Below are 25,311 nucleotides of genomic sequence, written 5' to 3' on the forward strand. Positions count from 1 at the left end.
ATGGGGGCAACTCGAAACATATGCATAGATAAATTATACGCGGCAAGCGCCTTCAACCACAGCAAATATCGGGTAGAGCAAACATTTTGATGTGACGAGACTAAATTGAGCTGAACACATGCTGTGCAGTCGTGGGTGGGGCTCCAGGTGCTCTGCTTCCATCCCATCCACCCGGACAATAATCCCGTGAATAGTACGAGTATGTTTCAGATCTACATTCAATTTTTGTGGCTTCCCCTTTCATGTTTTCTTGTTGGCTCTCAACCCATGAACAGATTTCACGAAATATTTATGCTTTTATTGTACGTCAGTCAGTTGGAAAATAGATTTTTGTTTCGTCTATCAATGGATGTGTCCAACAGCAGATGCCCACGAAAGTTTCCACTCCACTCCGCCAGCGGGAGTTCAGTTCATTTGGAAACTCCAATTCGAGCTCCCATTCCAGTTCCTTTTCCACTTCGCAGTATGGAATTAAAGTACTCCTGGCCAAGAAGCATTTAAGCCATTCCGCAGGAGTTAAACCATTTTGTTCCAAATCTTTTGGCCAAACAAATCGCAGCTGAGCACACACACACACTCACTCTTATACGGAGTGTGTGTCTGCCGGTCCAGTGGGGTGGTGAAATACTAGGATGTCAAGGCATGGCATTTGTAGCTTGGCTGCTGGGCAACAGAACATGCATAACAGCAGCATCATCGTTATATCGATGGCATTCACATGTTTAGCACACAAACGAAATGCCAAAGCAAAAATATGCATACAAATCTATCTGTGCACATTGGATAGGCGAAATCGACTACAGTTTGGGGTCTGGGGTCTGGCTGTGACTCTCAGTTCTGTGAAGAGATGGAGAGAGAGAGAGAGAGAGAGAGAGAGAGCGAGTCGCATCTGAATCTGGCTCGGATCTGTCGACTGTTCCACATTTTGCTGTGCATTGCAAACATGGCGCTTGTGTGTGTGTGAGGAGAGTGAGGGTGTGTGTGACGTGTGGTATATTGTATATTGTCTATATGGGTCTGGTCTGGCCTGCTGTCCGTCCGCCCGCCGCCACATGGCTGCGCTGTCCCAATCAATTGTCCGACTGTCCAAACTTCATTTGTTATGCGCATCACAAAAATTGAAGCAAATCATTTTGCCAATCGCATTTTGATTTCGAATGTCGCCTGATGATTGAGTGGGATGGCAGGATGGAGGATTCGAATATGGGGATTGGGGATGATTGGTCAATCGCCCCACAGTTTATGTTAATTTCTTTGTATATTTGCCGCCAGAGGCGCTCGAATTATGCAATGCCCTTATTAATTTATCTAGCAGCCAAATGGGTTGTCACAGTCACATAGAGATGGCATCGTGACATCGGCAACTCAACGCAACATACATAGTGCATACATATGAACCATAAGTTTACATATGTATATTAAATATTACACACCCTTCATTAACTGGGAATCTATCATCACAGAAATCATCATCATCGGATTGCTTAAGCCTTCCAAGCAGAGTTTCATATTCATCTTATTTCGCGCTGACTCAACTATCGCTTCACAAACACACTACCAAATACCATCTCTAGATCCAATGAAGGAGGATTTATTTTCGTCACGGTTTCGGTTCTGGCTATTTATGCAGTGTTTAACTAGGCCCGCGGCTGCTTCTCCTCTGCTTACTTATATTTTTGCTCATTTCCCCGGCGCACTTCTTCAGGGGGTCCCATGAAGGCGTGGAACTTTCACGCCCCAGTCGCGTAACTCATTTTCGCTCTGCAGACGGGCCAGCAAACTGTTGGCTCTGGAAAAGGAAGCGAGAGAAAAGGGAAAGAAAGTTTCTTTGGCTGCCACTTGGCACATTCTTAATATCTTGCGTATTTTGGGAAGACAAATTGAATTTTTATGAGCGTCGTCGTCTCGTTTGTGAAAAGCAAAAGAAATCGCAAAAGTCATCGACAACGAACGACGCGAAGCGACTCGACGGCAGCAGAAACTTTAAACTTTTCTCATCTTGCGAAAGTAATTTTATCACAAGTAATTACTTTGTAAATATATGGGGGCACGCAGCAGTTGCAGTACATGCTGCCTTTTGGCCATTTATGCGGCCATAAAGTGACTTAAAGGTGTTTGGCCCTGTGGGGGCATGCTTTTGCTAGTAAGAAATAAAGAGCAGATTGCATTTTTGCTTTCTAAACAGTTTACAGAATGTTTAATGCAACTCGCCATTGGGCATGTCAAACCACGACGATCATTTGCAAAAGGGACACACATTTTAGGATCTTAAAGAGTAAACGTCGAAAGCAACAACGGGCTGTGGGCGACAGCAGTCGGCGATCCAGCTTAGTCGAAGAGACCGAAGCCCATGTCATCGTCCTCCTCTTCGGACTCGGACTCCACCTTCTTGGCCTCCTCCTTCTTCTCGGCAGCACCACCGGCAGCTGGTGCAGCCACAGCGGCCACAGCAGCAAACTTGCTGGGGTCCTTGATGTACTCCTTGATGGTGGTGGCCTCCTTGAACTCCACCTCTGTGGTGGCGGCGATGGCCAGCAGGTTCTTGAATCCATTGGCAACGCTGTGAGGGGCCGAGGCGATGGTCGGGTAGCCCACGGACAAACAGACGGCAGCCAGGTTGGCCACACCTTGCTGGAACTTGGCACGCAGATCCTCGGGCTTGATGTCCAGGATCTCGGGCGAGAAGATGGAGCCAGAGTCGTACACCTGGCTGACCATCAGACCATACGAGAAGGGCGAAATGTTCAACATGTTGAGCAGAGTAGCCTCGGAGGCGCCCACTTTGTCGCCAGGCTTGAGGATGGGCACATCGTTGATGATTTCAATTGTACCCTTGGAAATCTTCGTCGGGATGGACAGAGCCTGGAAGAAACTGGTCTTCTCGGGTCCCAAGCCAGTGTTCTGGGCCGGGATGATGACATGCAGCGGAGCAATTGCACCCGGACGGGCTGGGGCGCGCACCTTCGACTCCAGCAGCTTGTCGCGGACCTCGGCTAAATCGCCCTTGGTGAAGACGAAGCCAACATTGCCCTTGATGTGGGGCAGCAGCTTCTCCAGCTGGGGATTGTTCTCCAGATGACCACGAATGGCCTTGCGCATCATGGTGTTCTTTCCCATCAGCACCACAGCCAATCCGCGCAGGCTGGTACGGATGTTTTGCATCTGCTTGGAGCCCACATTGTCAGCGCCCACAATGAAGCACTTGGGGAACTCGTCGAAGAGTTCCTAGAACGGCACCTGTGTTAGCGGCAAGAGGTCATTTGTTGTTGCTCACAATACTTACCACTACTTTGATGAAGTACTGAGCCTTCCATGCTGCCTTGTTCTCCCTAACCATATTGATTGTGTATTAGGGACTCGTGGAAAGAATTTAAGAACTGCAAACAGAAGCACATATTGGATTAAAGGCTTTCAGGGGCAACAGTTTGGTGTTGTTTTTTGCCCACATATACCACGGATGGCATATATTTTCAAAGATTTAATTTTCACTTACCAAAGCAATAACTTTTCAAATGGCTGACTTTGACCAAAATGGCCGAGCCAAGGAGTGTGGCCGAGGATTTGTGGATTAAACAATACTGACCCTCAAAAATATACCGTAAATATTCCGAGGAAACAACCAACTTAACCCACTGAGCCCCGCTGTACAATTATTTTCTGTACGATATCCGAATTGAAGGCGTAGTTATAAAACAGGGACCGCAAATAACAGTTATGAAGGCTAAATTTAAGTAAATAAATCAAAGTGAAGGATATATGTTACAGCAACATAAAATAAACAGAAAATTAGATTTCATTCATGGCTATCAATATCAGCCAAAAACTTCTATTTACGCTTTATATATTAAAAATAATTTTTAATTCTTATTTTTAATTTTTTCAATAAAAATCAGAATTCAGAGTTATTTTTAATTTATACTTTAAAAACAAAAATAAGAATTAATAATGATTTTTATAATAAAAATCAAATATAAGAATTAATTATGATTTTTACAATAATTATTGAGTTAATTTTGATTTTTATTATAAAAGTTGAAAATAAGATTTATTCCGTAACTTTTATTTTGAAAGTTAAAAATAAAAGTTAAATTGAATCCTTTGAACTGAGTGGTTTGTTATCATGAATGTACATATGCATATTCCTGATCCTTGAGAAAATACCTTTCTTGTGATACATGATACATTCGTCAAGGACGAATTTTAACGATCTCAATATTTTCCTTTATATTTAGTTTTGAGCTTTCATAATAGCGACTGAACTCTGCTACCGACGAGACCTCCTTATATAGTTGCTTTATGCTCATATAGTTGCTTTATGGGCAGAACGACCATATCAGGGTCACCATTTACGCTATACCATATGATTTTCGGGATTTCTTAACCATAAAATTGTATATAGTATATATTTTCGGTACATCGGGATATAATGGTATTATAAATTTGTATCATCATTATATTAAAGTAAATAATACATTCTAATTCTAGTGTTTGTTCGGCAAACAACTCTTTTTTGAATTCAAAATTTTGCACTAACTTTTTATAATATTCAACACAAAACTTAAGTACCTGGTCAATGCGGACTCATCTCTGCGACCAACCAATTTCGCTGTAGCGATTAAATATAAAAAAAAAATTAAATAATAAAGGTTCATTTCATAAGACTATTCTCTCTCCTTTCCGAGTTTCGCTTTCATTTGAGGTGGGTTATGATAATCTGTTTCAACATCGCTTTCATCTCGTACCCTTGCGAAGCAGAGTTTTGTTGACTTTACATTCTAATTCCCACCTACCGTACGTTTTATGATATATTTTGTATCTACCTTATACTTTTGAACGTTATTTGGTAAATAATTCACTAAAAGGAACTCATGAAAAAACGTAAATTTGTAGTGCTGAGAGTACTGACGCTGGAACTATTAAATATAATATCAAATTCGACGAAAATGATTTAGGATTCGGTATGTTTACAGGATACAGTGTTGGTATATTTCGGGATGGCTTTGAGGGCTGTGCGGTATATTTGATCAATAAATCCGCGGTTACACTGCTACAAAACTATCGATACACAACCGATAAGAATAAATTGCTTTGCTATATTTATTGACATTACTAAAACATTAAAAACAAAATCTATACCGTACTTAATAGTCCAAAGTTCACGTTGAGGCTGATCATATTTCAATGAAATAAGTAAGAATCGAGCTGCCCAGTTCAGGCAGTCGGCCAGTCAACGTACAGAAAATCTATTGCAGCTGACATTTCATCAGAATGGGCAAAGATTACTACCAGATACTGGGCATAAACAGAAATGCAACCAAAGAAGAGATCAAAAAGGGCTACAGGCGGATGGCGCTCAAATACCATCCGGATAAGAATGACCACCCCCAGGCCGAGGCACAGTTTCAGGAGGTTGCGGCCGCCTTTGAGGTGCTGTCGAACAAGGAAAAACGAGACATTTACGATCAATACGGAGAGGAGGGTCTCAAGTGTGGCGATGAGCCGCAGACATTTGCCCAGCCCACGCCAGATATGGTGCCCTTTATGTGCGCGGTAGGCGGCACCGTCCTATTTGCTTTTGCAGCATATAAAACATTTCAGTTTTTCTCGAAAAAGAAAAACCCAAACGTAGATAAAGACGATTCCTCATCTGATTAAAACTATTGTTCTTTTATTATAAGTACTTTCCGGTGTTATTCTTATTAAGTTATTCAAATAAAAACAAACAATTAAGTGCTATCGATATTGGTCCAAAAACGATAGACAAAAATGGTGTCAACACTAGAAACCAACCAGCGTTAAACCACTAAGCAAACAACTGAGTTGTTTAGCGGCAGTGCATTTGATAGGCACACTCTTGCCAAAATGCACGTAGTCGCAAGTAACATTTGTGATACTTGCGATACTATCGATGACGCATCGCATATAATATTTAATTGTACCAAGTACAACACAACAAGCTAAACTACCCATCGCTACCCAAGGGTAGAGCGATAAAACCTCAAAAAAAAAAAAAAAAGAAAGCAACCAGTGCATATTTGTGCACAGGAATTGAAATAAGAATTAATAAGATAAGCGTGGCTGTTTTGGCTAGACTCAAGATCTTTTTGATCAGACGAACTGAACAACAAAACTGGTGTACGTTGCAGATCAATTCAATTGCGAATGAATACAATTACAGGTACAATTAGTTGAAATAAACTATATCGAAACATTAAAATATTTATAATACTTTATTTGAGGATAAAATGACTGACTACCAAGACCACTACAACGTATTGGGAGTGAAATATAATGCTACTTTACAGCAAATCAAAAAAGCCTTCCGCCAGATGGCCCTGCGCTTCCACCCAGACAAGAACAAAAACGGAGAGGAGAAATTTAAGATAATAGTAAGGGCCTACAAAGTCTTGATAGATCCACGAAAACGCTACGAATTCGATCAGATCTACAAAAGTAAGATGAAAAATCAAAAAAATTCACAACAAAACAATACCTTCCACCAGTGGGGGACATGGAATAAGCCGCCCAAGCCCAAGCCCAAGCGCAGGCAAAGTCATGATGACGGCTTTAGGCCGAATCCCTCTTATTCCCACAATACCTTTAACAGGAAACCGGGGACCCCAAAACGGAAAATGGCTGTAATCATTCTGGGCTCCATGGTTATAGCATATTTTACCTATAAAATGATTAAGACCAGAACGGCGGCTCGTGCAGCGGAGATGGTTTTGGTCACCATTTCAGCAGAAAAGGTTGAGGCACCGCTTGCAGCAGGAGAGGCATCTCTATCATCAGCTACTAGTGCAGTAGCTGGCGCCACTGCTGGAGGGGTATCCAAGATATCGAAGTGGGTCGCAGGATCACCTAGTGCAGATTCTTCAGCGACTTCTTCTGTCGCATCAGCTGCCAGTGCTGTAGCTGGAGCCACTGCTGGAGGGATATCCAATGTCTGGAAGTGGGTCGCAGGATCACCAAGTGCAGATTCTTCAGCGACTTCTCCTGTCGCATCAGCTGCCAGTGCTGTAGCTGGCGCCACTGCTGGAGGGGTATCCAAGATATGGAAGTGGGTCGCAGGATCACCAAGTGCAGATTCTTCAGCGACTTCTTCTGTCGCATCAGATGCCAGTGCTGTAGCTGGCGCCACTGCTGGAGGGATATCCAATGTCTGGAAGTGGGTCGCAGGATCACCAAGTGCAGATTCTTCAGCGACTTCTTCTGTCGCATCAGCTGCCAGTGCTGTAGCTGGCGCCACTGCTGGAGGGATATCCAATGTCTGGAAGTGGGTCGCAGGATCACCAAGTGCAGATTCTTCAGCGACTTCTTCTGTCGCATCAGCTGCCAGTGCTGTAGCTGGCGCCACTGCTGGAGGGATATCCAATGTCTGGAAGTGGGTCGCAGGATCAGCAAATGCAGATTCTTCAGCGACTTCTTCTGTCGCATCAGCTGCCAGCGCTGTAGCTGGTGCCACTGCTTTAGGGTTATCCAATGTCTGGAAGTGGGTCGCAGGATCACCAAGTGCAGATTCTTCAGCGACTTCTTCTGTCGCATCAGCTTCCAGTGCTGTCGCTGGCGCCACTGCTGGAGGGGTATCCAAGATATGGAAGTGGGTCGCAGGATCACCAAGTGCAGATTCTTCAGCGACTTCTTCTGTCGCCTCAGCTGCCAGTGCTGTAGCTGGAGCCACTGCTGGAGGGATATCCAATGTCTGGAAGTGGGTCGCAGGATCACCAAGTGCAGATTCTTCAGCGACTTCTTCTGTCGCATCAGCTGCCAGTGCTGTAGCTGGCGCCACTGCTGGAGGGATATCCAATGTCTGGAAGTGGGTCGCAGGATCACCAAGTGCAGATTCTTCAGCGACTTCTTCTGTCGCATCAGCTGCCAGTGCTGTCGCTGGCGCCACTGCTGGAGGGATATCCAATGTCTGGAAGTGGGTCGCAGGATCACCAAGTGCAGATTCTTCAGCGACTTCTTCTGTCGCATCAGCTGCCAGTGCTGTAGCTGGAGCCACTGCTGGAGGGATATCCAATGTCTGGAAGTGGGTCGCAGGATCACCAAGTGCAGATTCTTCAGCGACTTCTTCTGTCGCATCAGCTGCCAGTGCTGTAGCTGGCGCCACTGCTGGAGGGGTATCCAAGGTATGGAAGTGGGTCGCAGGATCACCAAGTGCAGATTCTTCAGCGACTTCTTCTGTCGCATCAGCTGCCAGTGCTGTAGCTGGCGCCACTGCTGGAGGGATATCCAATGTCTGGAAGTGGGTCGCAGGATCACCAAGTGCAGATTCTTCAGCGACTTCTTCTGTCGCATCAGCTGCCAGTGCTGTAGCTGGCGCCACTGCTGGAGGGATATCCAATGTCTGGAAGTGGGTCGCAGGATCACCAAGTGCAGATTCTTCAGCGACTTCTTCTGTCGCATCAGCTGCCAGTGCTGTCGCTGGCGCCACTGCTGGAGGGGTATCCAAGATATGGAAGTGGGTCGCAGGATCACCAAGTGCAGATTCTTCAGCGACTTCTTCTGTCGCATCAACTGCCAGTGCTGTAGCTGGCGCCACTGCTGGAGGGGTATCTAAGATATGGAAGTGGGCCTCAGGATCGTAGCCAGATCGGACAAACAAAAAAAGGAAAATCTAAAAAAATCAGAATAAAATTTGTTTTGTACCAATAAGGAATCTGAGACCCGAAAATGGGAAACTGCTGTTATGGGGGCTCTATGGTTTGGGCATATTTGACCTATAAAATTGTTCAGAATAAAAGAGCGGCACGAGCAGCGACCACCAGCTCCATAGCTAGCGCCCATGCTGGGAGGGATATCCAAGATCTGGAAATCGGCCTATAATTCTATTCATTTTTAAAAAGAGTTTGGGTTTAATTGAAAGCTATAAGTTTTATCTAGTGGAAAAACGTTCAAAAGTTAATATTTTGTAGCACAGTGTAATTTGAACAATAATCGAAGCTCGACCAATACATCTGTTCTATATTCCGAAATGGTACCTAGCAAACAGAGAGTAAAGTCTGCAAGAGCCGCCAATCCCACTAAAAGCAATCGCCTGAATGGATCCATTTTGCTTTCATTGTTTTATTAACCTTTTATTTAATTTTTTCACACATTTTCAAAAAGATAAACAAAATAACACAGCTGCCTGAGAAGTGTAACCGTACGGAATGCGCTTTTCTCCTCTGGTCACGCTCTGCCGCTAGAAAAATATATTGCTCTATTTGCTAACAAACCTGTTTTCCGATCTGAGTACCAGGCGTAAAACTTAATTTGGAAAAATTCCAGCAATTCGTAATAAATTGCCAATCTTGTGGAGAATTGATTGATAAATCGGATAAAATTGTAGTTGTACCTCTGAGACTCTCAACTAGCTAGTAATATCAAATATAACATCATAATCGAGGAATCTGATTTAGGACTACGGTATATTTTACGGTATATTTTGAAAATGAAAAAGTATATTTTGGTATATTTTCGAGGCCCTGACAGTATATTTTATCGATAAATTCGCGGTTACACTGGACACGACAAAAAAAAAATTGCTTAAGAAACTCAAACCAAACCAAAGAATTCGCATGTGTAATGTGTAATAAGCAGTAAACAATCAGCTATAGAAAGGCGGCAAGGCCCCCCAGTTTGTGCAACAGCTTGTGTCGAGGATCAAGTGGATTGTCCGGTTCCGTAGTGTTGGTGAGTCCGCGATAAGGGAACAGAGCATTCGAGATTACTGCGTATTAAGTTACACTTACACATTCTGATTTCCTGCTCAGAAAGAACAACAACTGCGCCACAACAACAACAGCAACAACAAAGACAATGGCAACGGCGCGAAATGCTGCTGAGCCAGCGGAACTGGCGCTCTTTCTAAACAACGAGCTGAGCTTTAGCAAGGCAAACGACAATGACAACGGCACCGACAATGACAACGGCAACGGCAAAAACAGCATGGCCACAAATACTCCAAGGAAATTCGTTGCCCCAGCCGCAAGCAGCAGCTTCAATATGTATCGCAGCAGCGCCAACAACAAGGACAAACAGTTTAATGCCATTTGCATGAAGGCCCAAGCTGGCCAAAGAGTGATGATCATCATGCGCGGGCCACCGGGCAGCGGCAAGTCCACATTGGCCGAATCTCTGCTACGCCAATGCCGTCTACTAGAGCACAACGATATGCTGGACTTTGTCTATAGCACTGATGATTTCTTTCAAGTCCAGGCGCGGCTACGAGTTTAATCCAACTCAGCTGCCGACCGCCCACGAATGGAACAAGGAGAGGGTACGCCAGAAGGCCTCTCTGGGCTGGAGTCCGATCATAGTCGACAACACCAACATAATGGTGTGGGAAATGCAGCCCTATGTCCAGATTGCCGTACAGCATGGCTACGTACTGGAGCTGTTGGAGCCGCAAACAGGCTGGTCCAAGTCGGCCAGCAAACTGGCGCAAAAGAACATCCATCAGGTGCCCAGGGAGAACATTCAGCGCATGCTGGAGCGCTATGAGAAGACCAGTGTGCCGGAACTTATCAAGGTAAAATCACAAATCAAGCGCTAGCTCATGTTTTTGAATTGTTCAAGCTCTCTCGCTCTTTCTTTAAAAAGTTGATGAAGGAAACGAAGTATACAGTAAAGCTGCCACAGCTACGCCTATTCCCGCCACTGCCGGCGGTGCCCACCCCAGCCTCACTGCCGGAGAACGACAATCCCGATGGGCTATCCCCAAACGGTTTCAAGCTAAATATTAATGCCCGAACTTGGGTGCCCTACGAGCAGGGGTGCCCCGCCTACTGGTCGCGGTCGGGCACTGAGCAGGCCACAGCATCCTCCACAATAGATGCAGCCGCCGTTGGGACTGGCTCGTACGAGAAATCACTTATAGAGCTGCTACGCGATGAGCCGGCCGAAAAGGCCCCACCGCCGGCTGGCTCCAGTGAACCAAAAAAAACTTTTGAGCGCCACTGCCTGAACTGTCCCAACGAGCCCTATAATTTCGTTTTACTGCGTCAAATGTACCCGAACAAGCTGCTGACGGGGCTCTGGGATCTCTATGTGAAGTGCAAAACGAATGTGGACTGGGCCGTGGACATACTGATCAAAGGAGGATGAGCTGAATGCCGGCTCGGGGTCGGACTTTGACGCGTCCATGCTGCCAGAGGAGTCGGCACAGTTTCAATGCGATTGTGGGAGAGCTGAGAAAAATGAGGTGGCTCCTACGCCGCCCCGTACACCATCGCCAACGGGATTGGTGGCCAAGCCGATGCCCAAGGCCCAACGCCAGAGCCGTAACAAACGCATCTTGGCGCCGCCCAACAAGGAGCTCCAGATGCAAGTTGAGAACTGCTTTGTAATAGGTTTGTGATCCTTCTAATGGCAACCACTACCGCTCTCAAGCTTATGGATGTTTGTGTTGTGTTTTAGGTGATGAGCAATACTCGGAGCACACCCGAAAGATACGCGACATTCGCAATGGCATACTCGATCAGCCGCTGGTTGTTCCGCACTCGGAAGTCGTGGAAGCGGCGGAGGACGAGGAGGATCCCGAAGACAATAATCTGGAGGAAATGGACCTGGGGTCCACTTTGGTCAAGCAACTGCGCACTCTATTCCATACGGACGGTGAGATGATGCCGCCAGATGAGGAATTGCCCGCCACGAAGGTATTTGTGCCACGGCAACTGCTAAAGCAGCTGTACATGCTGTGGCTGGAGGGCGTCTACAACCAGCTGGAGGAGCAGCGTCAGAACACGCTGCGCGACGATGAGCAATTTGCCCGCCTGCTGAAGCATCCCGAATACGCCGAGTGCAGCGAGTCGCCTAGCAACGTGAATGAGCTGCTCGACATGGAGCTGGCGTGGAGCATTTACAACAGCGAGCAACAGGCCGCCAAGCAGGCGTCAGAGATGGCCGCCCGTCAGCAGCCAAACGACATTGCCACCCATTTGACCAAGATGAAGCTGTGCGAGAAGTTCCCGAATATACCCAACGACACGGTGCTCGAGATATTCTCGGCCACTGGCAGCAACTATGGCAAGACCGTGGAGGTGCTCGACAGCAATGTCCAGAGCTCTCTCAACGAGGCGGAGCTTTACGATAAGGCACTGCGCGAGAGCGAGAAGGTATGTCACATCTCTGGGTTACTTTGAAGAGCATTTAATTTGTTGTTCACCCTTTCAGGTGGCTCTGCAGGAGCAACAGCAACATCAAAAGTCACAGCAAACCATCAAAGTCAGCGAGAATGCTGCAAGCCAAGGCCAGCGTTGCGGATCGTCAGCGTCGACGAGCAGTCGCTCGCCGCAGTTGCACGAGGAGGCAAAGAGCGCCGCTCTGCGTGACTTCGAGGAGACCCGCAATCTGGCCGCCCATCATGCCCAGCTAAAGGCCGAATGCTATCTGAAGGCCAACCAGGCCGTGCAGAAGGGCAACGGCAACGTGGCCCTGTACTACTCCCAGATAGCCAATCTGCATAAGACAAAGATCGATGTGTTCAACCATCGGGCGGCCACCTGCATCATGGAGGTGCACAAGCACACCCAGAACAATCCCGATCTGCTGGACCTGCACTATCTGCACACTGTGGAGGCCATCAGCTGTCTGGATCTCTTCCTCGATCGCCACATTACCAGGCTGCGCAAGAGCACGCGTGTGTACAAGCATGTGTTCATCATCACAGGACGGGGACTGCACAGCGCCAATGGAGTGTCCACCATCAAGAACAAGGTCAAGTCCAGACTGGGCGAACGACGTTTACGGTGAGTCATGCAGGAGATATGCACATTAATGAGTCATTAATTATCGTTTCCATTTCATCACTCACTGCAGCTGGCAGGAGGTGAATCCGGGACTGTTGCGCGTGAAGGTGTTTTCTGCATCGCGACACTCGGATAACTTTTGATCAGCAGCCATCAACGGTGCAGGTCGGAAGAGAAGCAGCAGCGGCCACTAATCGGTTTCCGTAATTACTCTTTGTATTGATTCTTACCAAATTCATAGTTGGCCCATTTTGCTGGCAGTGTTTTTATTATTTCCCTATTTTAATCATATTCCTCATGCCATGCAAGAGACATTCCTCCCAAATAACGTATATATATTCCTACTATCAACGTTTTGTGTGACACACGCGAATCGCGGGCTAATTGAAGTCGGTAAACAGGTGCTATAGCCTCGCCATAGCCAAAACCCAAACTCAAGTATCTATCAAAGATATATTTTTGTACTACTGCACAAGTTATTATACTATTAGAACAAGTAAGAGTCTAGTTTTAAAGTAGTCCTAATCCCAAAAATTACAATTAAACATATTTTTCTATTGCCAAGCAATTTTTTCCAGAACCAATCCCTGTTAAATCCTTGCGCCAAGCAGGTAAACCATCAGGGATATATTATTCGCGATCAGGTACTTCAACTTCAGCATTCACACAATCAGGTAGATAGGATACCCTACCTACTGCGAACATCTGCCATGTGCAGAAAACCCCAACAAATCCCAGTGAAAACCCAGATTTATGTTTAATGTTTAAAACATGGAAAGACGATCTTTTATTTAAGTCTACAAAACGTAAGATTTCTGGTCTGTTCTCCGGAAACATTGTACAAATGTAAATTCAGTTCATTATATTCAGATACACATGCAGTGTGTACACAAAGCGAAGGATGCCTGGGCATCGTATTCGATCGTTACTTAGTCTACGGAGTGCTCCTAGGGCTTTGGTTGGGTCTAGCGGTGGCTAGGTGACGCCGCTTTGCGCGGAGACGTCGCTGGCGATGGCAGCTTGGCAGTGACTGCGGCTCCCGGTGACTGGTTCTCCTTGCCGGTGGTGTGTATGCGATTGCCGATGGCCACCAGCTCCATGAGATTGACCCGCACGCGTTTGGGAGTGAAGCGAGAGCTGCAGAGGTTGGAGCCGGGGCTGTTGTTTGGTTTTTCCCGTGGCGGTGTGTTCAGAAAGACGCCCTCGAAGATGGTCTCCAGGCTGTTGTTGCGACTTAGCGCCGTGATGGAGTCGTCGGCGTCGCTGGGGGGACTGATTTGCGCGTTGATTTCATGCAGGGCCACAAAGTCGGGATGGTTTTGGCAGGGTGGCTCCTCCGGCTGATGCTGCTTCGGAGTCTCTATGTCCGAGATGTTCAGATCATCGATGGGCGATGGCGTGCGTCCATGGGGCGAAAAGGCGCGTATCTCAAAGGCCGGCAATTCGTCGCAATTGCTCGGCTCCTCAACTCCCAGATCTCGCTCGAAGGCCATAGACAGATCGCTCTCGCTGTCCACGGACGACAGCGAGCACTGCAGGCGAAAGGAGCTGTTATGCTGCTGATCGATGTCGCACATGTGTGTATTTACCGAATCCGAGGAGTCCATGTTGTGGCTCGAGTCCTTCGTCTGTCCTATATTTATATGCGTTGCCGTCGCGGCGGCCATAGCCAACTTTTCTGCCTGCTTGGACATCTAGGCTGGCAGGTAATCTCTGTGCTCTGTACGCTGTCCTTTGGGTTGCCGCTCCGGTCGGCCGGAATGTTTATATATTCGATATATAAATTTTTTGTTTGAATTGTGACTGCCAGCGCCTTCAACAATAAAACATACCGCATGACCCTGAAAAATATACTGAAATATACCTCATAATTATCAAAATATACCATTAATAATAACAATATATCCAAAATAAGTTTAGATTTCGATGTTCTGATAAGCACTACTAGCTATTTATTACTCTCAGCACTAAAAATATAATGTTTTTCGATTCACCAATCATTTCTGCTCAATATTGGTTAGTTTTCATTGTTGCTTGTTAATGGGTAGGATCAGTTTTTGTATAAATGTAATATCATTTCCCTCCGAAAAGGAGTGAAAATCTTCTTATATTCTTTAATAAACATAGGTACCTAAGATATACATACAAAACATTTAAAGTGAAAATACATTAATATTTTAATGGATGGATGAAATTGATTAAATAAACCACAACATACCGATATCCTGTAAATACATTGAATTTAATTCCTTTAATTCCTTATTTTATAAGTAAGATTTGAATCCCAGCCAAATTGTAATCAGAGATGGATGTCGAATAATGAAGTATCGATGTATATGCGCCATATGTATATCGATGTAAAAAGAAACGAACCACTAAACGCTATTATAAGAATATCGAACCAGTAATAACTCAAATATAAAAATACTAAGCATACCAACACGATTCCCATTTTTCGCGCCAAAAAGAAGCAGAAAATTGCACATAATTATTGTTATCATGGACCAAAGTAAATTCAGAAAGATGGATGCCTTTCCAGCATATGCTCTGTTAACTTTTAGTTACTTATTGGACGATTACAAGCTTATTGGTGATCGAAACGAACTGCAGCTTGTGCAAGTGACCAAAGTGCTTCGAGGCAACGACGAAACGGTGCACAAGTGGGAGCGCGCCCGGAATGTCGGCCAACAGACGGTCCATGCCCGAAACACCATAAAGGGAATTTTAAAGGAACCAGTAAGTCTGATGCAACTCGGTGCGTTGCTGCTTGTAGACCTGCTCTACATGAAGGGACCCCTTTAAAGAGAGAATAAATCATTGACTAACTTTTGGCTTGTTTTCTCCGAAGGTCTGTCGTATTATCATCAACCTCTGCACATCTGCACAAGGAAGAACCTTCATCATCGAGCATCTCGCTGTGAGTTTCCGCATCTCAATTTGAACTACAATAGTAAATATTTGTCATAACTTTTATTCGAATCTGTCTTTTGTTTTGTTTGTTTGGTTGTTGCTTTTTGGTTTTTGTTTATGCTTAGTTTGCTTGTTGCTCGTTAAACAATTTAATTAGTGAAATTATCGTACATTGTCGTTAAAAGTCATAAATTGTGGTATACATATACGATAAATGTATGTAGCATGTATGTATGTATAGTACTTTAGTTTTAGTGTTAGTTTATACATCGACTTATAGATCTCGAAGTCTCGCCAACTCCGTTGCGCTCTGCCAAGTGCAATGAAACATTTATCTATTTAATAATAATATTTAAATATTTATAATTCTCGAATGTGGCTGCTTTTAGCTGCCCATCGAAACGCAATTGTTGCTGTCTGTCATAAAAACAATTAATAGTTAAATTATCTAACAAATAGTTTAAAGCGTATTCAAAGTATACATTAAGTACCATAGTTTAGTTTTTGGTTTACATTTACCTACAATTACAATTAATTACAAATTGTTAAAGTAATGCCTAGAAAACACACACATTTCGTTTCTTGGAAGTTTTCATTTTCATTTTCATTTTTTCTCTGTTTCTTTCGCGTTTGTAATTAATTTATTTTGAGCGCAAATTTTATTTTAACACTTTTCTTTTTCCTTTTTTTTGGTTTTGTTTTTGCTGTTGTAGTATGCATAGAGTGAAACGCGACGGGTTTTCTGCCACCAATCCTGTGCCTAAACATTTAATTTAATTTTATTAAATTCAATATCATGTTTGTTATCCTGTGTGGAACGATATATGTATGCATTTATGTATGCAGCCATGCAATGGACTATGTATGGACTGGTAAGTATTTATGTGTGTTTTTTATTTCGTTTTTATTGCATAATTTTGATGTGTGATTTGCTGGAGAGGCTTCGTACCCCTTTCGCATGAGTATCTAACAGAGTACATTTATCCCTCTGCATTGGGGCAGTATTACTCGCGTCTCGAAGGATCAGGAAAGGTGAGTACTCTTTGCCACGCCAACTTTCGGCTCTTTCTTTCCCTCACTCCCTTTGGTTTGGCACAAACTTTGAGTAATGCTCTGCCCTCTAGTGCCGGTCGACCTTTCCTTATTTCATGCCCAGCAGTCGCTTGAAGGCGCGCCTATAGTCCAGGTTAAAGATGGTGTAGATGACCGGATTGAGGCCGGAGTTGATGTAGCCCAGCCAGGTGATGAAATTCTTGAACTTATCGCTGGGACAGCAGCTCTGGCAGAAGGGCAGGATGACGTACATGAGGAAGAAGGGCAGCCAGCAGATGACAAACACGCCCATGATGATGCCCAGAGTACGGGCTGCCCGCCGCTCCTTCGACAATGAGATCTTTTGTTTCTCCTCGATGAACTGATTCACGCCGCTTGGTTTCTTCTGCAGCGGTGTGGCGGACACTGCACCGGCGCCAGTCGATGATTGTGGCGGCGTCAGCTTGAGCGAGGTCTGCTCCTCGGCCTGAGTCACACAGACCTGCAAATAGTGAAGTCAATAAATTAGTAAATGATCGAATAGTGGATCACCTGAATGGCCTCACCTGAATGCATCCTTTGGGATCGCTGCCGCTCTCTGTGCTGATCTCTGCATCGGATTTACCTGCTGCATTGCTGCCCCCACTCCCGCCAGCAGGCAGGAGCTGCTGTTCGCCATGGGGCTCGCAGGTGGACGAGGACTGGGACTTGCGTCCACTCCGTGCCTTGCCGTGCTTGATGGAGTCCTTGATCTTTGAGCGACGCGACTTCTTCACCAGCACCACCACATGCTGCTGCTGATCGTTGTTGGTGGCCGTCTTTGTGCCCTCCTGCTGCCCATGGGTCTCGCTGCTAATGCTCTCCTGGTCGTTCTGGATCATGGGCGTGGAGAAGTTGGCCCGGTCCCGGCCGCAGCACAGCCAATTGGTCAGAGCGCGAGACTTCGAGGACGATGCTGCAGCCGGCGAGGAGTTGGTGATGGGCTCCAGCTCCGTGGACTTGAGAGCCATCGTGTTCAGCTTGGCGGCCTTGGCCCGCTCTCGCAAACGCCGCCGCGTGGCCACGAAGATCTCGATGTAGACAATCGTCATGATGGCCAGCGGTATGAAGAACGAACCCAGCGAGGAGTAGATGACGTAGCCCCGCTGCGAGGTGAGCTCGCAGGGCGTTGCGCTGGTGAACTCATCGGGCCAATCGTTCCAGCCGATCAGCGGCGGACTGCTGATCACCAGCGAGAGTATCCACACGCCGGAGATGAGCAGCAGCACCCGGCCCACTGTCCGCTTCTGGGCATAGTTAATGGGATCGGTGATGGCCCAGTAGCGATCCAGGGCTATGGCGCACAGATTGAGAATGGAGGAGGTGCAGCAGAGCACGTCGCAGGTCAGCCAGAGCTTGCACAGGTGTATGCCGAACTCCCAGCGGCCCAGGATCGAGTAGGCCACGTTGAAGGGCAGCACCAGCAGGGCCACCGTCAGGTCGGCCACTGCCAGCGAAACGATGAAGAAGTTCTGCACAATCCGCAGCGGCTTGTAGGTGAACACACTCAGAATCACCAGGATGTTTCCTATAATGGTTAGCACGATAATTATCGACAGAACGAGCGCCGTCAGTAGCGCCTCCCACTCCGGCACGGCCAGCTGCAGCCCGAGAATGCTGGCGTGCAGCTCTTCCACAGCTCCGGCGCCACACTCCTCCGACTCGCCCGCGCTGGTGCCCGTCGTCGATGTCAGTGCGGCGGCCACTGTGGTCAGTCCCTCCACCAGCGAGCCGGATATATTGGCTGCTGCTTCCGTGGCTGATGCGCCGCCGCGTCCGCCCACTGCGTCCGCCTGGCTACCGCTGGCGGCGGTGGCAACACTGGCAGCCGTTCCCGATTCGTTCGTCGATCCGCCTGCAGCTCCTTCCGGCGCTGTGTTGACAGCGGCTGCCGCGGTTAAAGCCGCCGCTGCCACCGTTGTGGTGACATTTATGAACAAGATTTGATCTGCCGATGGCATTTTGGCATTGCCTGCCCTGCCCTGTCCAGCCCTGCCCTGCCCTGCCCTGCCCACCAGCGCACACCAGATCACTCTTACATGCGTCCTTCGAGGGGGTGGGAATGGAATGTGTGGTTCCGACTGCTGATGGTGTGCTGAAAAGAGAAATGGCGTGAAAAACAGGATTAATGCGACTGCAAAGTTTCCGCGCAAAGAGCGAGAGAGGATGTGGGTCAGCCAGCCGAATCCGTTTTCCATTAAACTGTTCGGCCCCCACGCGGAAGACCCCAACGGAAGACTGTTCGACTCTGTGCCCGCAGTCGGAAGTTGTCGTCAGGCATCAGCGATGGGGAAAAAGTTGTGTCATCGAGTCCAAAGCAAATTGCAAATGTGAAGGACTCAAGCACAAGGCAATCAGGATCATGTCAAATCCAAATTATTTACAACTTGTCAATAAGCATGCAAAGAGAGATTTCCCCACAATTCGAGGCAAGACAGTTGAATGATGGCACCAGTCGAAACCGGGTCAAAAGGTCAAGTTGATGGCGCAATCCATCGGGGTTCGAGGAGGGAGGAGGTATTGGGGCTTCGCTTGTCAGGTCAGAAGGTCATTAACAATTTAAATGACGAATCTTCGCGCATTTAACTCTGGGTTAGATAAAATATTTAAAAGTAATTAAAAATGTGAGGCCCGAAGGACTCAAGGATGGGACTGGGTAAAGTCTAAGTAAACGATTTTCCCCGGCAGATACTCCAAGATGTTCAGCACAAATACCGTTGTTGATCCCTTTCACATGGGGGTGGACCTCCCCCCCATAATCTTGCAATAAGTGTTGCTCAGCTCTCGCCTCTCCTCTCCTCTTCTCACCCACTCGACACTTCTAGTATATCCGCTAAGCTCTTACCAAGTTTGCCCACCCCACCCTTGATGGCAGTTGAAAGAGCATTAATCAAAATAACCCGCTCATAAACTGAACACTCCAATGGCTCAGGGAGCAACAAACAGCCAGCGAGAGAGCGCGAGCAAGGAAAAACTTTGAAGCAAAAATTTCCATTCAGCCAAAAATTGTTTTGAGTTTTTTTTCTGTTTTCTTTTTATTTTTTCCTTTCCATGGGGTGTTGGGGTTGGAGCTGGCAGATTGCTAATGCCCCCAACCCCACCTTGATTTCTGTCGGCAAATGTAAAGCTCTTAGCTTCGGACGTGGGGGAAGGCCATACTTTGGGTAGGAGGTAGGCAGGATATTCAAGTACAAATAGATGGGGAACAAGTTGTAAGCGATTTTTAGTTGGTTACCTGGCCAAGATTTTAACAAGATACAAGAGTACAAGTGCAAGGAAGTAACTCTCGGACACCTTAAAGAGCATTTCCCTCGCATTGATGGGAACTCAAGCGACATATATAATTGAATAGCTCTTGGGGGAACTAAAGGCTCAAACTACAGGCTCAGGATGGGGCATGGGGGGTTGCGGATATGTTTTGTTTTTCAGACTATCCTGGCCGTCGGGCGATAAGCTTATTACAAAGCTCCTGATTACGGCCCGAGCCACCCAAACATTCATTCAACGGCTCTTTCCATGTGAGTGGGTGTCGATGTGTGGGTGCGGGTGTGGATCCGGGTTTGGGAGCTGTGAACGAATGAACAGCTTAGGATAGTTTTGTCCCTGACTCTTCTTGGCTGTTCGATGGTCGGTGTGCTGGAATGGGGAAAAGTTTTTTGAACTCGCATGTGCAGTCGCCTGCAAAGGAGGCGGCGACCTTGACTGGACCAGATTTCTCTGTCATACATTTGAATACATACTATCCTCGTGTGTATGGGCATGTCCTTTTTGGCAAACTTGTCATTAGCATTTGTGTGCGTGAGCGTGGGTGCATGTAGGGAAAACTACTAGGGAAAAGTTTTGCAAGTTTGGCCAAGACAGAAATAGCGAATTTAGCTGGGAAATCAAATGGAATATTTTAGGATTTTCCTCGGATCCAGTTGAACTATTTACTACTTTATGTATGTTGGAAAGGGGTGGGTAATGCTAAGCATGTAGCAGGAGCAATCCAACGCAACCACTCAAGAGTCGTGTGGATCGTGAAAGGTCGTGTCCGCTCTCAGAAAACTCTAACAGTGAACTGTAAGCGGAAGCAGCCCCCTGCTGTTAACGATGTGCATCTACAGCCTGTTAACGAACAATCTCCACAGGCTGTTAAAGTGCAGCGAGCGGTAACAGACTGTTAACCTGGGTTGTTTACAGCGCCGTTACCCCGTTAGAGCTTCTTCACTGAATATTTTCCACATAATAATCCCCCCTGTTCCGATAGAGTATCCCATCTTCGTTGGACATCCAACGAGATCTTTTTGTTTTAGCCAATTTTCTTCCGTGTCATGCTCATTAAATATGCAAGAGTTCCGGCGTATCTGCAAGATACACGCATCCTAACACCACCCACAGAGAGCGCTGGCCCGTCTTATTTATAGCCCCACATTAGGCACTTGGCCGTCCAAAAATACTAGAAGCCGAAAAAAAAGAGCGAAGCGAAACGCTTTGATGCTGATCCAGTTTGCCACACATACACGAAAGATGCGCGTATAGACCCGGACACATGTATCTTGGGGAATTTCTGTTAATTGGCATTGATGGGCGAGTGGGCCACGCCCCCAGTCGGCATCTCTTTAACACCTACGACCTCCGTTTCTTTTAATTTGCATGATTAATGGGGCGTACAAACACCCGAATTTCCTCGATAATTACACGCAACCAAAGGAAAAATTACAAAAGCCTCGTAGTAGCAAGGAAAATGCTTCGCTTTGATTGTGTGGCCAGCTCTTTGAATTGCGGGGAATTTTAAATATTTTATGCGCAATTATTAGAACAAACTCAATTGATTGGAAATTTTTGAAATTTTTGGCCCCCAAGTAAATATGGATATGGCCCCGTGAAAGGAATTCGAATTGGGGTAGGCTTTGCTTTCGATATCCAGTTTTCCACTCACCTTAACAATAATTGAAACAGTTCGTCGATCTGTGCGGGAGTTGACGGCTGGCCCGGCTCCAGGCCCCCGATAAGGACTGCAAAACTCTGATGGCAATTCCAATCCCATTCCCATTCGCCAGCCTAACCCTCCACCTTCGTTCATTTTGCGCCATTGCAGTTTCTCCCATTACCAGAACTATGCCAGCATGAACTGCCATTCCACCTCTTCTCAATAAAGTGCAATCTGGGAGCGAGTCCGAGGGTGAGTTCAACAAGGGGGCAGAAACACAGGGCAGACCTTATCCGCACATGGACAGGCTCTGCGGTCCATTCAGGGCGACTCATTCCGGACATTCACGCATTTCGTTGAGCCATTGGGGGCTTCCTCCACAGTGTATGTTCAATTTTGGGCTTTTATTACGAAACTATCGATGCAGTTTCGAGATAGAAATGGGATTACGTGGGACACTCTGTCACTGCGACTCCCAGAGCCTGTCCACCAGGGTAAACAAAATATTTAACAATATTTATAAACGAAACATGTCGTAGCTTCCGAGCACTACGGTCTATTTATATCCGTTCAGAGTTTTGCAAGCTTAATGCATTTTAAAGGAGCAGCCATACATCAACCCAGGAGTAGACCTCAACCTCCTCCTCCTTCCACACTCGGGCAGGTTACAAATTTGTTCACGTGTTGATGTGGCGCCCAGGTTATCTTTTGTTTGGGCAATGTGTGAAATTTGCCTGCTCAATGACAAGAACATGTGATGTGTAAAACAGTCTGCGGATCGTGACTGAGGACAGAAGGGGCAAGATAAAAGCCTGCAAATATATTGACAAGAAAGTAACGAGAGAGCTGCTGTCAACTGACTGATTGGATGGTTATGGGAGAATGAAAATGACTAAGGGATTATACTGTACGGATTAAATTTTGAGAAGAGTGTACATAATCTGTGGATTCCTGAATCGGGATTAGAGAGTCTCCGGTGTGGCGATTTGTTGTGTTCAAATCGATCGGCGGAACCCAAACTTTGATTGAAATTGCTTGCAAAACTACACTGGCGGCATTCCTTTTGGGTTGTGTCAATCGTTTCCCGTTTCTGCTGAAATGTCAGCAATTTGTGCGCCGCTATCCTGGCGCCCGACAACTTGGCACGTTCGTCTGGGAGTTAATGCGGGCCAAGCTATTCGAAAATTGATGCATGCTGCTTGCTGCACAATCACAGTGGAAGGATGGATTGGTAGAAAAAAAAGCTGGGGGTGTGTGGGAGGTCGAACTGTCAGTCGAGCGGCAGTGGGGAAGAAATGCACAGACTCGAGTATACCTGAAACTGGTAAACATGGAAATCATCATCGGCATTGGCTTTGCAAAAAGCAAACCAGCCATGTAAACTACCAGCCATTCGAGTATCCTCTCGTTTGTGCTTGGCCACGCCCATGTAAGTACGTCGGTCGTCTGCCTGTCCGTCTGTCAGTCAGTCAAAAATTGCACTCGAATGCACATTTTGTGGCAGCGAATCGAACCCTGGTCCGAGATCCATTGAGCAGCACGCCGAGGACTCCAACGCGGACTCGGACCTGACAGCGCATTGAATGTTGCAAATGAAAGTGCTTTTTCCGCTGGCACTCCCCTCTATCCAGCCAATGCTGCTTCGCTGGTGGTAATTGCAGAAATACTTTCGCGAGGAGTTCTCTCCCAGTTGGTCTTGATGAGCATGTTTGACTCTGTATATTTATCAATGCTTCATCCCACTGTGTCATTCACTCGAAATTCTTATCAATTTATTTTGCTGTTGCAGGCAGGCCCCCCGCCTTACGTTACAAGTTAATTTACTTTGACAGCACAGGAGCTGGACAGGATAGCAGGACATCAGTAGCCGCCCATACACATAATTTCCTATTCTTGCAGCGCTAATGATGTTGCAGGTCCGGTAAACATGCAGCATTAGCTGTGGATTATGCGGCATGTGCCTGTACCCATGTATGTATGTATTTCCAGCGATCTCCCCTTTGATGTCTCTTACACTTTTTAATCCATTCAACATGTGGCAGTGGGCGCTCTTCGACGGCAGGCGTGGCATGTCTGGCTTCCTGCTCCCATTAATGGGCCCCGCTGTCTGACCCTGAATGCTCTTTTAGTATTCGTTTCGTTTTGTTTCGGCTGAGGCAAAATGCTAAACTATTCATGAATTCATTTGCCCGTTCCCCCCAGATTTCTGTTTGTTTGTCTGCCCAGCAGGGGTGGGAGCCATAGAGCACTCTATGTCTGTCTTCTTCGTAGTAAAATCAATTTGTAAAACTAATTAATGATATCATCTTTCTGGCCTCTTGTCGCTCCCAATTAGCTAAGAGTTCAGATTATTTTCCCCAGCCAAAACTATCCTCTGTTTGTCTTCATTCGAGTTTCGCATTCATTCCGGATTGGTTGGTGCTGGATTTACTACGGATAAATAGTAAAAGTTAAATGAACAATGCTGATGGTTTCGTGTCTGTTTAGTTTTCATATGTACGTAAGGGGGTTTCAATTGGTTTGATTGATTTGCTGTTTGTCCCTCCCCCATATTCGACGGCTTCCCTTCACTCTCTGACCATTTGCCACTTTTGATTTTTTGCACAAACAAATCAAAATGTCTATGGAAGGCACTTTTTTCCCCATTCTTTTCCTCAATTGGCATGCATTCGGTTCCTGTTTTGTTTGTCGATTGTGGGGTGCGAGTGGTCATGGAATTTCAAATTGCTTTCTAGTGGGTTGCTCGAAGCCTTTCTGATTGCAATTTGGTTCAGATTTGATTTGATACAGCAGCAGCTGGATAACAGTCCACCTGGCAACAGAGTGCTGTATCATTCAATAATATGTACCAATGTCCCTCCATCTAGCTCTTGTATAAAGTTGGTCCAACATCTGTTGCTACACCCCGAACCGTGCTGTCCAGCTGGCTGTGCCTGTGCCTGCTCTGCACTTAATTAAACATTTCCGTTTCAACAATGGACTTTCCCCACGCTCGCACACAATAAATATACAGAAGAGTCAGTATATATTGCCTATGGCAGAGCCCCAAGATTAGCGCTTCATTGCCCTCTTGCTCGTGTCCCCAAAAGAGAGAGAGAGAGCAGAAACAAAGACCAAAATGTAATAAGGATTGTTATGGGCAAACTTTCTGCTGACCGACCGCTCCCAGAGCCCAGAGAGTGAGAGTGGGTGTCTGCGGACCCTTTGCGAACTTCGACTGCGGACGTGTCGAGAGGTTTGATTGAAAAGCTAAGGGCGATCGATGCAGTCATAAAAACTAAAAGGACGTCTGTCGTCCCACCACATACCCGAAAGCTCATTTGTAGGCAAAGTGCCTACACTCTGGGTCAAAGTGGCGACACTGAGACTGCACTGCGAGAAATGTCTGTACTTTGGCACTCATTTTATTTGTTACACATTTTATTGGGTACATTTTCTTTAAGTGTTTGCCAGACGATTGCAATTGCGAAAAGCACAATGCAAAGCCAAACAATCACAACACAGACCGTGGACGCTGAGGTCCCCGCCCATTTCTATAAAAGCTTCTTCGTCTTTTCACAATAAACTGAAACTATGGACTTTGGCATTGATGGGGGACATGTCTGGGGTGCTTTCGGGCCATCCAAATCCTAATTCGACTCGATTTGATTCCATTCGATTATATTTTTATTTTCTTGATTTTTC

General features: G+C 46.3%; 6 protein-coding genes across 7 annotated transcripts in view; 3 read left to right on the forward strand and 3 right to left on the reverse strand.

Moving 5' to 3' along the window:
- Nucleotides 1–2,167: 2,167 nt before the first annotated feature.
- On the reverse strand, nt 2,168–3,631 carry LOC117894159 (60S acidic ribosomal protein P0). The gene is made up of 3 exons (XM_034801055.1): nt 3,494–3,631; nt 3,284–3,377; nt 2,168–3,225 (listed from the first exon to the last, which is right to left on the reverse strand). The coding sequence occupies exons 2-3, from the start codon at nt 3,335–3,337 to the stop codon at nt 2,329–2,331; spliced, it is 951 nt and encodes a 316-aa protein (XP_034656946.1). The 5' UTR covers nt 3,338–3,377; nt 3,494–3,631; the 3' UTR covers nt 2,168–2,328.
- Nucleotides 3,632–5,073: 1,442 nt separating this feature from the next.
- On the forward strand, nt 5,074–5,708 carry LOC117893348 (dnaJ protein homolog 1-like). The gene is made up of 2 exons (XM_034799937.1): nt 5,074–5,199; nt 5,247–5,708. The coding sequence occupies exon 2, from the start codon at nt 5,269–5,271 to the stop codon at nt 5,653–5,655; it is 387 nt and encodes a 128-aa protein (XP_034655828.1). The 5' UTR covers nt 5,074–5,199; nt 5,247–5,268; the 3' UTR covers nt 5,656–5,708.
- A 145-nt stretch (nt 5,709–5,853) lies between these two features.
- LOC117894798 (dnaJ-like protein 60) lies at nt 5,854–7,001 on the forward strand (the record flags this gene model as incomplete). The annotated part of the gene is made up of 2 exons (XM_034802028.1): nt 5,854–6,178; nt 6,240–7,001. A coding segment is annotated over exon 2 (756 nt), but the record flags the coding sequence as incomplete, so codon positions are not given.
- Nucleotides 7,002–9,500: 2,499 nt separating this feature from the next.
- Nucleotides 9,501–13,314, forward strand: LOC117893776 (NEDD4-binding protein 2). The gene is given in 7 exon segments (XM_034800515.1): nt 9,501–10,191; nt 10,193–10,516; nt 10,588–11,079; nt 11,081–11,336; nt 11,404–12,101; nt 12,160–12,734; nt 12,805–13,314. Coding segments are annotated over 7 exon segments (2,805 nt in total). The 5' UTR covers nt 9,501–9,804; the 3' UTR covers nt 12,878–13,314.
- A 267-nt stretch (nt 13,315–13,581) lies between these two features.
- LOC117893777 lies at nt 13,582–14,551 on the reverse strand. 2 transcript variants are annotated; one of them, XM_034800518.1, is made up of 2 exons: nt 14,324–14,548; nt 13,582–14,266 (listed from the first exon to the last, which is right to left on the reverse strand). In XM_034800518.1, the coding sequence occupies exons 1-2, from the start codon at nt 14,426–14,428 to the stop codon at nt 13,700–13,702; spliced, it is 672 nt and encodes a 223-aa protein (XP_034656409.1). In that variant the 5' UTR covers nt 14,429–14,548; the 3' UTR covers nt 13,582–13,699. The 2 variants fall into 2 exon arrangements, with proteins under 2 accessions (XP_034656409.1, XP_034656408.1); XM_034800517.1 differs by having other exon boundaries at nt 13,582–14,551.
- A 1,188-nt stretch (nt 14,552–15,739) lies between these two features.
- LOC117894474 (tyramine/octopamine receptor) overlaps nt 15,740–25,311 on the reverse strand; it is a 30,479-nt gene continuing 20,907 nt past the window's right edge. Inside the window, exons 2-3 of the mRNA XM_034801574.1 lie at nt 17,243–18,810; nt 15,740–17,178 (exon numbers count right to left, since the gene is read on the reverse strand). Of these exons, the coding sequence (XP_034657465.1) occupies nt 16,786–17,178; nt 17,243–18,676 (1,827 nt within the window). The 5' untranslated portion in view covers nt 18,677–18,810 and the 3' untranslated portion in view covers nt 15,740–16,785. The remainder of the gene's footprint in view (nt 17,179–17,242; nt 18,811–25,311) is intronic.

Source organism: Drosophila subobscura, chromosome J, assembly GCF_008121235.1.
Source record: "Drosophila subobscura isolate 14011-0131.10 chromosome J, UCBerk_Dsub_1.0, whole genome shotgun sequence".
NCBI classification, from domain to species: Eukaryota; Metazoa; Arthropoda; class Insecta; order Diptera; family Drosophilidae; genus Drosophila; species Drosophila subobscura.